Here is a 17,994-nt window from a genome sequence, read left to right as displayed (position 1 = left end):
GTAAAATCACTTTGCATTTCCACATGGCAAAAGAAATGAAAATTTCATAGAGGAATTCTGCACTGGAATGGGTCTTTGCCTCAAGTTTGCACCTGTGACAACATGCATGATGTTCACTCTCTACTACGCACAGACACAGGAAGCATTAACAGACATAGAAAACACCTAAGGAACGAAATCATTGTGACCAAACTGATTTTACCGAGCCCTTGTACAACTATAAGAGAGCAAGAAGAAATGTGCAGAAGCGGGAGCAGAGTGCAACTAGTTTCACTGCAGCTGTGGCCAATCCGACCTGGCGCAGTACCTTCCTCCTCCTTCCAGTCCAACTCCGTGTCTGCTCTCTCCCTTGTACCATGGCTGGTACTCACTCGACCTCACCTCTGTTGTGTTTTTACCAGCTTTTGCCCTGGGCAAATGTCTCCCCAGGCCACTTTAAGTCACTACCATGGCACAAAAAAAAAAGTAATCCAGAATTAAAAAATAAAAATAAAAATAAAATAATAAAAAGCATATACATTTTCTTCCACTTTAGTGTCTTAAACTGCATCAGGAAAGACCCCATCACACACCATTGCCAGTATAAGCAAGAAGTGATAGGAGTGGAGAAACTGGGAACGAGGCCTTCCTATTTTGGCAGCTGCCTGCTGGTACGTTGTGTTAGCAGCCTCGCAACTGCAGCCACAGCACATGGTACTAGGTTCTTGCTGAAGCAGCCACCCAAACTGGCTCGTCTGTGGGATCAGAGGAGTGTCAGCAGGAGCACAGGGCAGGACAGGCAGCGTGTGAGCAGGGGAGGGTGGGATAGAAGCAGAGGATCAGAACAGCCTATGCCGGTGTTGAATCACTCATCTAGTTTTGTTCCTTAAGGCTAAACAATAAATAAATGTTAGATGTTGGGACTTAAGGTAAAAACAAACAAACAAACAAAAAATTAATAGGATAACAGAGTGTGAAAATTTACTTAGGCTATCATTATCTAGGAGAAAAAATATAGGGAAAGGAAAGCAAATTGTAGCCTAAAGACATCTGTAAGATGAAAATAAGAGTCAGAAACAAATGGGAAAATTACCAGGAAGAAATGGCATGGACTGACAAGTTATTAGCAAGTTACAGGGAAACATTTCATGGGGATTAAAATTAAAGCATCATCCACAGTGCTAGTGTTAAGGCCTCATGAGAAACACAGGCCTGTCAGAAACTGTGAGGGCCTTCTGATAGCTGTAACAGAAACTGTATAGCTGCAGCTAGGGTAAAAACACCTGTCAATGCAAGGACTTTGCTGCCTTTCCACTGCTCTGTGCTGGATGGAAATCTCTTGCTCAGAGGTGTCCAGGAGCTCACTAAGAAGTCACCGCTCCCAAGTCCTTACGGGACGGAGCAACGCCTCTGTTCACCCTGTGCGCCCAGTTCTGCTCCTCCTGTGACTTACAGAGACAACACGGCCTGTCAGACCTCATCTTTGCCAGAGCTGGCACAGCACCACAAGCATCAGAGATATCTCAGCAGCAAATCCCGGGGGGCAGGAGCTCTGCGAGGCAGCTGCCACATCCGCCTGCAGCAACGTAAGGCGTCCGTTCCGTTCTGTTCCATGAAATGAACTCTACTTGAACGTAGACAATATTCCCATAGATTAATTTTTTTTTTTAAAGACTCAAAACGAAGCTCTGGGATTTGCAGCAGCTGGGTTTACAGCCCAGAAAGCTTTGTTTTCCTCTCTGAAAGCCTATTTTAGCATTTCCTGCTCTAAAGGAGCCTCAGGGACATGCTCCAATGGAATCAGTCCAGGAAGGCCATCAAGATATTATTTCATGGCTCCGCTGTAACCTAGACAGTCCTTTTCTCCACTGTTTCATTTTAAAGAGCTGGAACAATACCTGTATTTCCACTGGCACCTGGAAACTTAGAGTATATGTTTGGTGATGCTAAAATATCTTTATTATTAAGATAAAAAAATCTCAGTTAAATTGAACTCTAACAATATGTGGACGAGACAGTAATTACAGTGCTGAGAATAGCGAAAGAAACATGTTCGGTCCAAGTTTTGTCTGCCACCTGCATCCTAGCCATTATAAAAATTTGCTGTTGTAGGAAACTCACTTACACTGTATGAGTCTTGCTGGCAAGTAACACCTGGAAGGGGTTGTTTCTGCCTAGTACTCATCAGGTACACATTGGCCTTCTATGTTAAACACCGTGGCTAACGCGGAATTATTACGCATAGTTGAGGCACTGACAAAGTACCTTCTAATTTTTGGCAGCTATCTAACAGAAAACAGCAGGGACAGCATTGCTGAGATAATAGGGACACAACAGGTAAAATGTCAGAGCAGACAGACAGATGCAGCCCCACTGGTTACTCGCTAGAACTAACATCTATGTGGAAAAAAAAAAAAAAAAGAAAAAAAAAAAGAGCTATTTGAATTAGCAGGAAAATTGAGCAGCAGATGTGAAAAAGGGAGAACTTCCTATTTGGCAGCTTACATTCAAGAAAGAAACAAAACCAAAAAAAAAAAAACATCAGAAGGAAAAGCAAGAGAAATGGAGGATCTCTTGTGCCTTTGGGGACTTTAATACTATAAAAACAACTACCGGTTTTTAAAGCCCTTGGGAGACTGTGCACAGGGCTTGCTCTAGAATGAAAATGGAAAGCTGCCAGCAGAACACAGCATTTCAAGCTCTTTATCACCACCAGCACATACCTGTTACAATAATACTTCCCACTTAGATAGCATTTTTTACTATCAAATCATCTGACAAGCTCTAAACTAGGAAATTTTTCCAGTCTCTGCCAGTTCAAGAGGCCAGAGTCCAGAACATCCCTGAAAGTCTCAAGCTGCAATGTAAAGCATTTCTACACCATGCCCGTGGGTCACATATTGAAAAAGCAGCCAACATCCAGCAGCTCCTCCCAGTGAAGGGCAATGAGTTGCAATATTCATGGCCCAAAGCAATGCTTTGCTCTTTTGTTCCAAACACCAGTAGCTCTTCTCACCTGCCCATTAGATGGCTCACCTCCTTTTTCTTTAGCCACAAAATAAAGGTCTGGTACTTCCTCATGTATCTCCTATAAACTCAGCTTCAAAACGTTCTGGATGTAAAAAGCAAGTCTGCTTTCCTGCAGCCTCTACAACTTTGTAACACACAGGATAAAACCAGTACCTATACCACCATAGCTGGATTTGGGAGCCAATATAGTGACTGCTTGTGCTGCTCTTGGCATTGAACAGGCACTTCAGCTATATTCTTTGCCCTCTGTTTGCCCACCTCTGTTTCAGCTCTCACTAGCAGTGGAATGGTAGCATAGTACCATAGTACCACCTTTCAGAAGAGTAAAACTTCAATGATAGTGTTGCTGATGAGATGGAACAGCGGTGGGAGAAAAGGTTATAGAGGAGGAAAAAAAAAAGAACTGAAATAGTAAAGGCAAAATGCTGGTAATATGGTGACTTAAAAATGGGTGGAAGATCTTAAAATGCAATGAGAAAGTGAAGAGGGGGCAGAAAACACAGGAGAGCATTTAAAATTATGATTCAATGGTTCTTTATTTTTTATGTTAAGGAAAATTTTGACTTCGCCAGTCCTTTGAATGGGGAAAAGCACATAATTATTTTTAGCAGAGTTTTTGTTTCTCATTCCATTCCACTTCTCTTCACAAATGAAGAAGAAGAAGAAAAAAAAACCTTCCAATTTTAAAGACATCATAGCACATAATTAATTTTAAGCTGGCACTTGGTCCGGATAGAACGCTCTTCTTACTCGCAATGTTTTATTTATTGCTGTATCCTTATTGGCACCATGTTACATGTCAAAAGTAATGGGCTGCTTCTCCCACCTCCACTTCAGCAAGTGGGAAGGAATTTGAGCAGGGCTGATAGCAAAGATTTTTTTCCATGTCAGGGAAAGGCAGAACAGCAAGTGGAAACCAGAAATGGAATTTTGTTTGTTTTGATGTACCTGAAATTGAATAATTAGTTTCCTGTGCACTAGTTATTATAATAATGAGAGCAATTAATTAAGAAGTTTTTATACTAGTACATTTCTATACTTAATCTAGTGAATATGCTGAAAAGAACTATTAACTAAGATTGCTCATAGCGGGAGTGTTCACCAATCAGGAAGAAGACATTCAAGAATGAAATTGTGCCTCACAGATTCTGGTCTACCTTTTTGTAAATATCTTGTAAAAAATGAGAATGAGAAATCTTGTTGACTTACATTGTGAATTAAAAAAGAAAATTCAACCTAGAATAAATATAACTTGTCAAAGAAAAAATGCAAGCAAACATTCGTTAAACCATTTCAGTTTCCTGTTGTGCTGTTCCACACTAATATCATCAAGAATTATGTAAAAGAGGAGGACAATCTTTTAGCCTTTTATTTAAAACAAACAAAGCAGAAAGCACAGCAAACACCTACCTTTTCTTCTTGATTGATGATGATAAAATATTGTCCTGAATCGCCTTACACTTTGAAGCCTGTTCAAACTGGTAAATTCCATTTTTATTAGCAGTTGTTCTGTTAAAAAAGTGGGGTGGGAGAAAAAGCAACATACGTTAAAAGAAAGAACATATTCTGACAGGCCCGTTGCATTTACTTTGCTGTGACAATAAGATTAATAACTGTTAATTTAGCTGAAAACATTACCAAAGCAATCTTATTCATCTCTATTGTGAGGCTCTTGTATAAAAGGAGAGTTTGCTGCTAGTGACTATAACATATTAGATTCCTTAAAGAAACTCTATTTCATAGTCTGAATTATATTTTCTGCTTTACACTGTAATCAGAAAAATGTAATTAAAAAATAAATGAAACAGGGAGCCTCTTGAACATTATGAAGATATTTAAAATATTCGTCATTAAAATATTCCAGCGGATGTGATTTCCTAAAGCTGTTGATGAAATGCAATATTCAGAGCCAATATAATATATATAGGAAACACCACAGGTGAAGTGGATCATTTTACTTAGACGTTAACTTATTGACTCGAGCTTAATATTTCCTTCCTCGTTTATTCTTTATTTACACAGTGAGAATAAATATTTGTAAAAGGAACCAATGCAAGTGCCAGACAGTGATCTTTAACTCCTGCTGCCTTATTTTCACCAAAATCTTGTGTGGTCCTCTTGCTTTAGCAGTCCTGCCAGACTGAGCTGTAAATTAGTAAATGCCTGAAATACCACGGTCTTATTTCATTCACCTCAGTTCACCATGTACCTAGGTTTAATCTCATACAATCACCCTCCTACTTCATCAACCTTCTGCTGTCCGTATTATCACTTATCATGATGTTCCTTCCTCCGTCATTTTTATTTTCACCGTTCCTCACCATCTTTCCACCTGCCTCATTCCTCTTGGTTTCCTTCCACTGACTCACTACTTACAGAGCACTTGGACACTGCAGCCTATTTACCCAAACCAAAATTAGAAATACAGGAGACACAGACGCTGTGTCATTCATTCCTGGCTGGGATTTGCAGCAGTGAACAGACCCCACGCTGCTCCTAGAAGCACAAGGGTCTTCCTACTTCGTACACATCACGGTCTGCTTCTGCATCATCATTCTTTTACTAACACGGACCAAAGCCATTTCGGGTTCACCTGTTAAAAAACTGAGGCCAGAGCTGGTTGCCCTATACCACGTCCAGGTAGCTTTTGAAGATCTCCAAGGAGAGAAACTCCACAACCTCTCTGGGAAACCGGTGCCAGTGCTTCGTCACCCACACAGCACAGGAGTGCTTCCTGATGCTAAGAGAGAACCTCCTGTGAAAAAGCCTGGCTCCACCTTCTGTACACCCTCCTTTCAGATACTTATACACATTGAGATATCCCAGAGCCTTCCCTTCTTAAACAAAATCTTAAACAAATGCTAGCAGTGTGCCCAGGTGGCCAAGAAGGCCAACGGCATCCTGGCTTGTACCAGGAACAGTGTAGCCAGCAGGACCAGGGAGGTGATCGTCCCCCTGTACTCGGCTCTGGTGAGGCCACACCTCGAGTGCTGTGTTCAGCTTTGGGCCCCTCACTACAAGAAGGACATCGAGGCCCTGGAGCGTGTCCAGAGAAGGGCTACGAAGCTGGTGAAGGGCCTGGAGCACAAGTCCTGTGAGGAGCAGCTGAGGGAACTGGGGTTGTTTAGCCTGGAGAAGAGGAGGCTCGGGGGAGACCTCATTGCTCTCTACAACTGCCTGAAAGGAAGCTGTGGGGAGCTGGGGGTCGGCCTCTTCTCACAGGTAACTAGTGATAGGACTAGAGGGAATGGCCTCAAGTTGTGCCAGGGGAGGTTTGGGTTGGAAATTAGAAGAAATTTCTTCTCAGAAAGAGCAGTCAGGCATTGGGACGGGTTGCCCAGGGAGGTGGTGGAGTCACCGTCCCTGGGGGTGTTCAAGGAAACGTTGGACCTGGTGCTTAGGGACATGGTCTAGCGGGTGACGTTGGTAGTAGGGTGATGGTTGGAGCAGATGATCCTGAAGGTCTTTTCCAACCTTCATGATTCTATGAAACGGGAAGAAGTCTGACTGAAGAAGAAAGAACAGAATAAATGCTTGTTTATTTTGCTACTAAACTGACTGGCATTTTCATAGGTACAACACAGGGGAAAAAGGAATAAAGCAGCTTTTTTTCCTCTTTCCATTGCCCATAAATGGGGAGAAATTCACCCAGGCCGTAGGCTGCAAAGGAGAGAGATCAGCTCTCCCCCTTTAATTCCGCCATCAGGAAGTTCTTCCCACCATATGCCCACTGCCCCCAAGGAAGTGTGCCCCTTGTTGAGGGCAATGGTAAGACAACACAGTGTGAACCTCTGTCCTTTCAGTTCTGCAGTGACTTTAAGAGTCAGTAACAGCTGGCACTACCCGCTGAGAGCTCCACGGCTGATTTTGCACCCAGCTTTTTAACTAATTCCTTTCAAGGAGTGACACACAAGGCTGAGGGCTGAAGGCTCTCAAAGCACACAGTTCAGAGGGTCAAGCACACAACTCTACAGATCATACATGGTAAGTGACAGCAAATATTCTGCTTACAATGTTTGGGTACACAGGTTTATTGCAGCTTGGTCGGAGTGGTTCTGTGTACACAGAAGAACCAGGTGGGCTGCCCCTTCCTTTCACAGAAGCCAATGCCTGTTCCCAAACGACTTTAGTTAGCACTAATTCATATTTCCTCGCCCTTGCTTCTTTTAACTCAGTAGGCTGAAAACGATCCTTCTAAAGCTGCAGCTTCAAGAGAGAGAAATGGCTACAGGCAAAGCTTAGCTGTATAAACAATACCTAAAAAAAAAAAGAGCTATTGTTATCATAAACCAAGCGCATGTTACTGCTGCCAATTATCTCAAATTACAGCCGAAAATCAAGACACTGGGCGCTGCCTTGAGAAGTGGCCCTAGCCCTTCTGAACCACAGCTGGCCAGAGGAGATCACCTTCACCACGAAGCCTGCCAGGAAGACCACGTCAGGAGCTGGCTTGCAGGTTTGATCAGGTCGCTGCTAGGTGCATTTGCAGGCATCGCTGGAGAAGTAACATCCTTTCACAAGCAGGATTCAACCGTGTGCAGAGAAGGGCCTTACAGCTCCCTGATAATTTATGTCCTGAGGTCAGTGGAGGCAGTGAATAACATTTTCTCACCCAAATAAAAGCTTTATTCAACAGACTTTTAGCATTTTAAATTCATAGCGCTAAGATCAACTGAAGCGAGTTGCCTTGTTTTTTTCATACATAATTGTTTTTTATGCACACATTTACAAGACTTGAAAAATTCAAGAAGGAAGAATTCAGATAAAAAAGAATGCGCCAAATAAATTGCTGTTCCATTTTGTCATTAAATCCTGACAATCACTTTTATAGCCATCAGTGGAGGGAAAAGGAATAAGGAATCTTTCCTTCCCTTTCCATGACCCATATAAAGACTGGTGAAAATGGCACAGCTGTGGGGGAAGCCAAACATAACTTTTAATCCACACTCTTTATCCACACAATGCAGACACAAGACAGATCACCAAAATATTTCTGCTGTTTTTTTTTCCATACAAGTTTTACTCAATGCAAAAAGACACACAAATAAAACAACTTATTTGCAAGACATGCAAAACAATGACTTCTTCCAGTAAAGGTTAAACTTCTGAATTCCTCTTTCACCATTAGAGTGGCCTCTGCTTCACATGAGCAGAAGCTTTTTGCATTCAAATAAAAAGGGGTGTGCAAGGGGCATTCCAGACTTCTACTGCATTATTCATCGCAGAGTTGTGCAGACATCAGACTCAGATTAGATTTCTGATCACTTAGGACGGTCATGCTAGGCAACATTTATCACTGAATGAGTTTATATGGCTGTGGATGACAGTCTTTGTTTAGTGCTTGGAACTGCGCGAAAACTTTTTCAATGAAATCAGATAATGTATCTAACAACGCAGACATCAAGCTACATGCAACTGACTTTGCAAACTCTTAAGCTAGATGAGAACTTAAAGAGGAAACCATGCCAACCATTCTGTTGGCTCAAACATGTAAAACAGATGAAAGGTCCATTTCTGATAAAATTCCCTTCAAGTTTTAGATGTTCTCAAAGCCAATCTTACTCGCCCAAATCTGAAAGAAGGGTGTTTTTTTTTTTAAATTGTGTATGAACAGCTTGAGGGCTACATCCTTCCTATGGTAATTCTAGAAACTCAGAAAGTACACCATCTGTACTTTAATAAAGCCACAGTACATTAAGATCATGTACCATATTTATCAGTATGTTGTTATGCTATATGTTACTCACAGGAAGACAGAATACAACATTTCCTCAAACTGTAAAAGCCTTTACGACATGGATTGCACCCACTTCCATGCAGTACTACAGACTTCACATGGGGTCTAGGTCCTGAGAGAGTCAACGGACACTAACAAAATGTAAATTCTAAAAAAAAAAAAAAAAAAAAAAAAAAAAAAAAAAAAAAAAAAAAAAACAGTTGGAAATTAATTGACCACGGCAAATACACCTTAAGTCTGTGTGTCCAGCTCAAAAAGTACACGTCCTCCCTCAGGAGGATGGTGGTAACAAATGAAAGGTAACCAGGAATAGGGAGAAAAAAAGAGTCATCCTTTTTGTAATCATGTTCCAGCAACTGGGCTGGAGAGGCAGGTTGCTCCAGAATACCCTTTTAAATTGAGAAACTACATAGGAAATGCATGGCCCCTTTTGCTGTACCTATAGCATTCAGACCTGGGACTATAAGGGGCCTTGGTGCAGGGAGTCACCAGACAGACAGGTACCTCTGGTGACACGGAATTCTAGGGAAGCAGTGGTATGGCAACGGAAAGAAAAGGGAAGCCCCTTAAGAAACTAACAGACACGATCCCCCTAAAAATGATGCACATAGGGAAGTGGATGGATATAAGATGGACAAAAAGAAAGGATTAATGGCAGGGAAAAAATATATGGAAAAAAAAGGAAATATAGCGGTGACCTATACTATAACACAGAGATATGCCCAGGGCTGAAAGACCAGTCCTCCAGAACTCCCACAAAAAGTTGGGAACTATTAAAGAATTTGGGATGAAATCTTTGAAAGATCTCAGGACTCGGCTGCCTCGCAGCACCAAAAGAAACAAGAACTTCACTCCTAATTTCCGAAGGAGTGGAGTCCACACTGAACATCAGAGAAGAATCCCATTCATTGGCTTTATTTACTCACTGCCCAGCAAAATTAATTGTTGCATTTTTTCCTGTGTCTTCCTGTTCCTGTCTCCCTGATGCAGCACAAAACCTGTGAACTCTGTTCCGGCTGAGCATCTCCAGCTAGGCAGGCTAACTTCTGCATGCAAAACTACACATTCACATCGTTCTGGCACCAAACAACACTATACAGATTGTGGATACCTTTGGACTTAATCTCTCAAATATAAATGAATCACTTCAAGGGAATCTCATACTCTGCTAGTTGAATACTAGTTGTTAAAAACCTGGAATCCTTACTGCCCTGGGAAGCGTGCTCTTCATAACTGTCTTTGACACCACTTCAAAATGAATCAGATGAGAAGAATATAGTGATGTTTTTAAGGTTCACAACACCTTGATTAATAAGGCAATTTAACACAATTTAAATGCTTGGTGAAATGGACTATGAAAATGGCTTTATCAAGCCATTTTTGTAACGAATAAGAATTTGTCTTGTAACATTAATCACAGTAACTGTGAAAGAGACTGATCCTACTATCCTTGTTCAAGTTCCCATGGAGCTTTTGCTTATCTAAGGAATGCTAAATCAGGTCTTTAAGGCAAGCTGCATTTTGAAATTATTTGGTAGACCTTCCAGTGCATTCACAAGCATTATCCATGACATCAGATACTTTTTATTTATAAAATCCATTAACCGCATGGCATACAACATGGAAAACAATATTCAGAGTCTCACAGTGGGTAAAGTGAAAAAAATAAGGTACTTGCACTAAAATGATGTTACGATCTTACATGATGGACAGAATGACAGAGCAGTTTCACTTGGACCAAGCAAACAGAAAGGAGAACAGAAAGAGGCTGGGAAACCTTTCACCACTGTCAGAACATAAATGTGTCCAGGCAGCAGCTTTCAACTGAACACCTATTCATTCACACAGAACTAATACACGAGGCATGCCTTAGAAATGTGCTTTTTAAAATATGTCTGCATGCATCACTTGGGAACGAAGGGAAAGAATACTAAAACAGCAGTAAAATTAGTGAAGTGGTCACCAGTGCTGACTAATCTAAACCGTAGCAAATTATTTGTGCAATATACTAAGCTACTGTTTATAATCTTGGTGATAGCCCATCTCTTCTTCCCTTTCTGTCTGACAGAATGCAATATTTTGACAGGAGACTGAATGTACAGGTCTCTGTAGCATAGTTAATTAAGTATAGTTGTTTATTCCCTAGGCCTGCATAAAGATCTGCTGCTGAGGGAGGGATTGGGGAAAGGAGAACTATGAAACCCTGTATCAATACTAACTTGTTTACTCATAGCTCCTCAATCACTTCCTCCCACTGCTCAATTACCCCAACAGTCTCTACGCTGTGCTTGCCTTCAACCTGCAAAGACAGAGAGTAAATTAGGAAAACAGTAAGAGAGTGCCCTAAAATAGGCAACGCGCTCAGAATAAAAGAACAGCAGTGGTCAGTTCTTCGGTGTACTGCTGCCTTGTTAGTGCTCGTATATAAAATGTACATACATAGTGCTTGAAAAGGCTATTTTCACCTTCCTGGTAGGAGCTGGAATTATTTATCTGCTCTATATTCCACAGTGCAAAAGGAGCTAGAATTTCTGCTCAAGCTTAACGTAGCACACTCACGGCAGCTTCACGACAAGGAAAAGACTACCTAGATCCTCTCAATATAGACATTCTCCCGTGATGAGCACTAGCACAAACACATATGCTGGCACAACCACAATCAGGGAAGGAGAACCAAGTGTCTAAAGGTGGGACAAGTGCAGGATTACTTTTTTGCTTGCACTGTTGGCTTATGCAAGATTAAGCTGTACCTGCAGTTGCAGCTTAAAATGTGAGGGGATGGTATGAGGCACAGAAATGAGAACAATCACATTGCAGTATAAATGATACCAGTTCCATGGAAAAAAAACCTGGGCAACTACTAGAGAAGTCTTGCTAACAATTGTTGTGTTTTCACTAAGAAACCCTTCTAACAGATAGAGGCTGTGAAATAAATCCAAGGCAAAAACTGGAAATCACACTAGAGGCAGTCACATCGTTTGATATTTCTAACCTTTAACAAGGAAAAGCAGTATGAAATGTCTTGTAAGAGACAAAACCACATCTTCAAGGTTACCAAGATCTTCAGAGTACTTTAGGTGCCCAGTCACTGTCTAATTAAACACTGCTGCACATAGTAGCTGCCTAGATATCTAAGACAGTCTGAACCAATCTCCTGCTTTCCATCCTTTCATCTTTCAGTTTCATCCTTTTAAAAGAATTACTCAAAGTGAAAGAGCAGATTAGCTTCCATTATTGCAAGGCAACAGAATAATAGGGTCTTAGAGATTCTTCAAGAGATGTTTGATTAGAAATATGCATCCAGCAGCACAGGAAATCACGATAAAAGCAAAGGTTAGCTTGTGATTCTAAAGATCACCTAGGCTACTAATTCTGATTGGAGTTCAAAAAGGAAAGTGGCCTTTTTTTCCTTTTTTTTTTCTTCCCACTGAAATTGGTGACAAAAATATTAGCTTGCCAGAGAAATGCGTCAAACTGATGAAGAGATCAGAGTCTAACCTAACACCTATGCACACCCTCTTATTCTTACACAGGGGAGGACGTTGCTGTCAGCAACACAGCACGACTATTCAAACCTTCAGGGTACTTTAGGAGAACTGCACTTTGGGAAGCCTGCACCAAGAGATTGTTCCTACTTTTATGCATCAACATACTAACTGTGTCTCATCCGATTCGAAAATCCACTAATCCCTACACAAACTCTTTCAGCCGTGGACTCTTCTGCCCTTTCGCCATACTCATAGATATTGCAACAAAATCCCACCGAGAACTGGAACCTAATTCCTACTGCGCACATCATCCATCTCCATCACTGAGGGATTGGTCTGAATCTCCTGAACGAGTCCAGATGCTCTCTGGATCACATCTCTCCAGCATGGCCCTCAGCCAGGCCCAGTCCAGCTGCTGTCTGGATGAAATCCCTACAAGCATGGCTCCCTGCCCACTCCAGCTGCTCTCTGGATTAAGTCGCAGTTCCTGGTCGGTCCCGCAGCTCACTCTCTCTTTCCTCAGATGCCAAACATGCGCCACAACTCCTGTAAGGACAGCCTACCGAGCACAGTCACTCAGGTGAGAAAGACCATCCTCTTTCTGACTCAGCCAGCAAGCCATCCCTCCACTCTACGGCTACTGGAGCTAGAGTGAAGTGAAGCTTTTTGGAAGAATATTTCACTTACTGTACTTTTGCAGTCACTTAGTCACTAAAAGATACAATTTCAGGTTGAGGAAAACTAGCTCCACTTTGGTGTCAGAATCCTTCAAGCAGTTTAATGAAAAACATGTATTAAAATCTCACGCTCGCTTGCCTTATTACAGAGATTAACAACTGACCCATGCACACGGTGAATTTTCAACCCTCTCTGGTATGTGTTGCTTCCCCTTTCTTTGCTCCAGTTGTGTGTGTACTAATAGCAGATGGGAAGTGGCTAGATTCTGCTCTCTGAAGTGCTCTCTGCCAGCATTTCTAGTCAATTTGACTCCATGGTTTAGCACACAGAGCTGAGTGGCAGGAGACTGCAGCTCAGAAACAAGCAGGGAAAAGCAGAGTATGAGAAGACGGTTGCAGGGGGGAACCACAGACATAACACAAAACAGAGTGGAAATGAGAATGGAGTGACAGCTACAAAAAAAAAGGGAAAAAAAAGCAGAACAGAGCACATACTGCAAAGCCAATAAATTGTAAGGAGCAGAAAAGAAGGAAAAAAAGCAGAAAGGGAAAAATGAACAAGGAAAGAGAAGCAGGTTAGAAGAACATAACAGCTGTTAGGAGTCTGCAAATGCTCCTGTTCTTTCCTTTCACTCTGATTTTGAACGATGTTACAAACTTATGGAAGTTCAAAATTGTGAGGTATGGAGCACAAGGGTCTCTCACTGGAAACGTGTAATAGACCTACTGTTAGGGTACGTTGCTGTTGCAATGGTTATTAAGACTACAGTCACTTCCATTCACTTAAGGAGAGCATATGTTGTTTCAACCTCAAAATTCAGTTAAAATAGATGAAATGTTGGCTGAAAGGTTGCCTGCAGTGTCACCACTGACTTCAGTATAGCCAGGACATCACAGCTTCAGTTAAAGACCCAGCTCCCATGTTCTTTCTGTGTTTTTTTCCCCCCATTGGAACTGTAATGCTAATGGGGTCATATAACGTAAAAGACAATATCTGCAAAAATACTGTAAAACTACTTCTCACATAGCAGCATCTCATGTGGGGATGCACCATCCCCTTCTGCACTATTAGTTTGCCTACAGTGCGCAAAGGCTCGAGAACAAAAACACTGGTGTTACTGCTGGTACCTGCACATCAGACACAACTCGTTTCACAGCTGATTTAACCAGTTATTTTCTTATTAAACTTCCAGTGTAAATTAGCAGGCTGTAAAGCAAAGATTTAAGTTGATGTAAAAGACCAAGGCATGGGAACAGACTAAAGGACTCCTGAGAAGATGCTCCACGAAATGGAAAAGGCTTTGCACATCTGGCTTTCAGCCCATTTTGGATTTTAGAGGAGAAATGTGTGTTTTTAACAGGATACAGGTTACAAACGCAGTCACAGCGCTGCCCAACTCCAGCCCCACCTTCATGGAAAGGCAGATAAAGATAGCTGGAAGGTGTCTGTCAGGACTTTTTGCACCGGCTGTAACCAAGCTGCCGTACACAACATTTTACTGGGCTCAAAACCAGTGTCCGAGCAACAGCCGTCACTACGAGGCCCCACCAGGGGACCATATGTCCCAGTCAAAGTGAATTTGCACGTTCTCAGCCCCATAAGCTGTCCGCTATTAGGACGCTAAGATGCCCACCCCCAAAAAAAAGGCTGAACGAGTCGGAGCAAGGGCAGATTAGTGCTCCTGTAGACCTTCACAAACGCAACCACCTCCGCCGGCAGCAGCAGCCGAGCAGCCCGTACCTGTTCCCGGTGCGAGGAAAGGGCGGCGGGGGGGCTCTGAGGGCTCGCACCACTTTCGGCGTGCCGGGCGCTCCTTCCGCCTCCTCCTCCAAGCCCCTGACGGGAAAACAAAGTTGACAAAACCGGTGCCGAGCCCCCACCGGCCGTGAGCCGCGCCGAGCCGAGTCCGCGAAGGGCAGCGGCGGCGGGGCCGGGGGTCTCGCCCCGTCCCGCTCCTTCTCCCCCGGCCGCCCCCCGGCTCCCCGCCCTACCTGGCGCGGAGCGGCCGCTCGCCGCCCAGGCGCAGGAGGCAGGCGGCCAGCAGCAGGCTGCCCAGCGCCGCGGCCAAGGCGATGACAGCCCGCATGGTGCGCTCGGCGGCAGCTCCCGCCGCAGCTGCGGCCGCCCCATAGTATTTAAGGCGGGCGGCGGGCAGGGGGAGGCGGCCATGGCAGCACAGGGGCGCTGCGCCCCGCCCCTCGCCCTGCGCCGCCGCCGCCATCAGCACCCCCCTTCCCGCCTCAGTGCCGTGCCGCTGCCCGCCCTCCCGCCCAACTTTCCCCTCGGGAGGACGCCGTGTGGGGCTGCAGCCCTGTGGGGCTGCCTCCTCGGCTTCCCGGTTGTGGGGTGAGGGGGGCTCCCGTGTGGGGAGCGGGTCCTCTACCGAGGCGGTGGCAGGGGGAGGGTCCTGGAGGGGAGCGGTAAGCTCAGATCGGCGCGCTGTAGTGTCTCTGTCTTACTCTAGTTACAACACTCAGCCTGCTTTTTTTTTTTTTTTATATAAAACGTGTTGTCATTGCCCTCGGTGAATAAATCTGTGGTAAAGCTTGCAGTTCTTTTGAATTCTGTCATTAATGGTGTTTGCGTGGAGCCAAGCGCTGCTATGAGAAATCAAGTCAAATGACAAGGCACCTTTAATTAGGCACCCTTTATTAAGAGAATGGATAATAGAGATGCTACGTCTTAAAGTAAGAGCGAGCAGGCTGACAACTTACATTTGCAGATTTTTCTGTATCCTTCCTGTTTTCTGTATTTGTTACATCTGAGCTTCCGTTCTTGCTCTGCTGTAAATCAGTGGCTCAGAAGTCTCAAAAATGAGAGCCCTGTTGTAGTTATATAAATGAAATAACGAGGGACTCGGTAATGTGGCTGGTGAGTGGTTAGATATTGCAATAAGCCGCAGCATGCCTATGGTCCATCAAAGGAACTGCACAGCACCAGCTGTGAGGCTCTACACCAGGAAATATCTCATTATTTGTTCCAGGGCACTTGCTAAGGCACCGGAGAGCAGCGCCGTGGGGTGCTGGCAGCAGCTGTGGGCTGGCATGGCGAGGGGCAGCAAGTATTGCCTGGGCTCACCGAGCCCCTCAGAGGCTGCTCAGCCTTCCTCCTGGCTTTGAAGTACTTAGTCATAACGCAGAAACAGAAGTCAGCATTAAGGCTTCTGAAGTCCTGGAAAGGTTTGCTGGTTTGAGTCTGTCATAAATCGTAAACATCTTGGGGGAAAAAATAAAATCACCTTTTCTGGGAAATTGACTTCCTTTTCAGGCCTGTGGTATAAACCCAGCTGGCACTGTATGTGAACATGGACATACTGTCAAGCTTTTCAAGGTAAATGTGTGTTTGTTGGTTAGTAGATAATAGAAACTTCAGTTCCACTGTTACCTCAGAAAAATGCAAAGATTTCTGCTTATCTTAGTAGATCCTAGCAAACTATTTTGCAATTTCCATTAAATACTATGTAAACCAATAAATCTTCCGTTTTAAAATGTCTAATGATACTCTATATGAGGTGTGAAGGAAGGACAACTAAGAATTACAGTCCAGAAAATAAATCTGTTTTTTTCCACTCAGTATTACTTCTCTCTGAAGTAGTTTTCCCATGAGTTCTGAAGTATCTTTGTCAGCTAATCCATGGGAAAATTAGTGAGGTAAGGACATTGTATTTCAAGCTACAGGTCTGCTACCAACACTGATCTAATACCAGCAGTTTTTTTTCCCCCAGATCAAAAGGTTAATCTTTGCATCATGTTGAAGTTCTTGCAAAGAAAAGGGGAAGATAATAAACAATATCTGTTTAAATTAGGCTTAGCAATTGTTTACAAACAACTTTACAAATGCCTATTGATTGATTGTCACAGTATCTGTAGGTGTTAACAGCCTTAATTTTCTGACAGAGCAGCTTAGTAGAGAAGTTTAATGACCTACCTAAAGGATGAGTCAAGAATCGATGGTAAATCAGAATTTGAATTTAGGAATGCTGGATTCAACTATTGTATGTGTCTCTTCCATTGTGTTGTCACATCAAGAGCAACAGTTTCCCATAACCTAGCATAGAGGTCAAAAAGGTAAAGGCACAGGTGCCCAAGAAGCCATGCAGAAGAGGACTGTGTCCCGTCCCATCCCATCCCCTTCCTGACAGCTGGAAGCTGCTGCATCTTGGCAGTGGCCCCCAGCTTCTGATTCCCATTAGCTTCTGGAGTCGGCGAGAACTGCTAATTGCTGGCTTGCACAGAAGGAAGAGATCACTAATCAGCCAGGTGGTGTCACGATGACTTTGCCACCGAGTTCCTACAATCCTACTTAGCTGCTAATTTGGAAAAATAAAATACGGCCTTGGGTATCATCTGTGAAGGGCTGCTCCCCTCAGGTTGACGGGACTGCATCTCAAAAGGAGCCTGGTGGTGCCTGTAGGACTGCCTGGTCACATGGTGCTGGTACAGCCGCCTTATTTCCAGCGGCTAAATCATATTAAGAAGCAATTAATGTTCATTAAATGCTTTCCTAATGCTGCCTTCTCATCTAAGCAGTGGCTGTCACAGGGATATTAGCTATTCCAAACAGGAGGGGAGGGGAGTTGGTACAATTAGGAGGAGGACCAAGGTACCAAAGGCATTCAGTGAAACTGGAGTCCCACATTGTGGTAAAACATGGACGTCTCCAGAGTGAGGCGTGGGTGTGAGACTACTGTGCTTAGTTTAGGCATCAATGGAAGTAGATGCTGTTAGCAATAAAATAAAAATGCATTTCAAACTGGGAAGAAGTCACTGGTTCATTGAATTTCACAACTTTTTATTTCTTTCTACCTGTAGTTCCAGGCAGCATGGTTTAAATAGTCATAAGCAGCAAAAACTGAGTTGCTGTCTGCCAAACTCCAAGATCAAAATATCCAGGCAAAAGACAAGTAGCCTCATTTAAAATAAACAAACAAAAACGAAAGCCAAATCCAAAACTATTGAGTACTTCATGGTGGTGGTGGTGCTATGCTTTTGTTCAGTCTTTTCTTAATATTTTTCAGTATTTTTTTCAGATCTTACAAGTTGGGCTTTATTAAAATAATAACCTAATAACTAAATTAAGCCA

The 17,994-nt window shown here is 43.2% G+C and overlaps 1 protein-coding gene across 1 annotated transcript in view; it reads right to left on the bottom strand.

Annotated features, from left to right (window-relative positions):
• Window positions 1-15,148, bottom strand: part of ST8SIA6 (ST8 alpha-N-acetyl-neuraminide alpha-2,8-sialyltransferase 6) — a 46,903-nt gene extending 31,755 nt beyond the window's left edge. The window contains exons 1-3 of the mRNA XM_040547992.1: window positions 14,904-15,148; window positions 14,653-14,748; window positions 4,420-4,518 (exon numbers count right to left, since the gene is read on the bottom strand). Of these exons, the coding sequence (XP_040403926.1) occupies window positions 4,420-4,518; window positions 14,653-14,748; window positions 14,904-15,133 (425 nt within the window). The 5' untranslated portion in view covers window positions 15,134-15,148. The remainder of the gene's footprint in view (window positions 1-4,419; window positions 4,519-14,652; window positions 14,749-14,903) is intronic.
• Between the last annotated feature and the right edge of the window lie 2,846 nt (window positions 15,149-17,994).

Source organism: Cygnus olor, chromosome 2 (assembly GCF_009769625.2).
Source record: "Cygnus olor isolate bCygOlo1 chromosome 2, bCygOlo1.pri.v2, whole genome shotgun sequence".
Lineage (NCBI taxonomy): Eukaryota > Metazoa > Chordata > Aves > Anseriformes > Anatidae > Cygnus > Cygnus olor.
The sequence above is the reverse complement of the archived record's forward strand: the minus strand, read 5'-3'. Positions and strand labels throughout refer to the sequence as shown.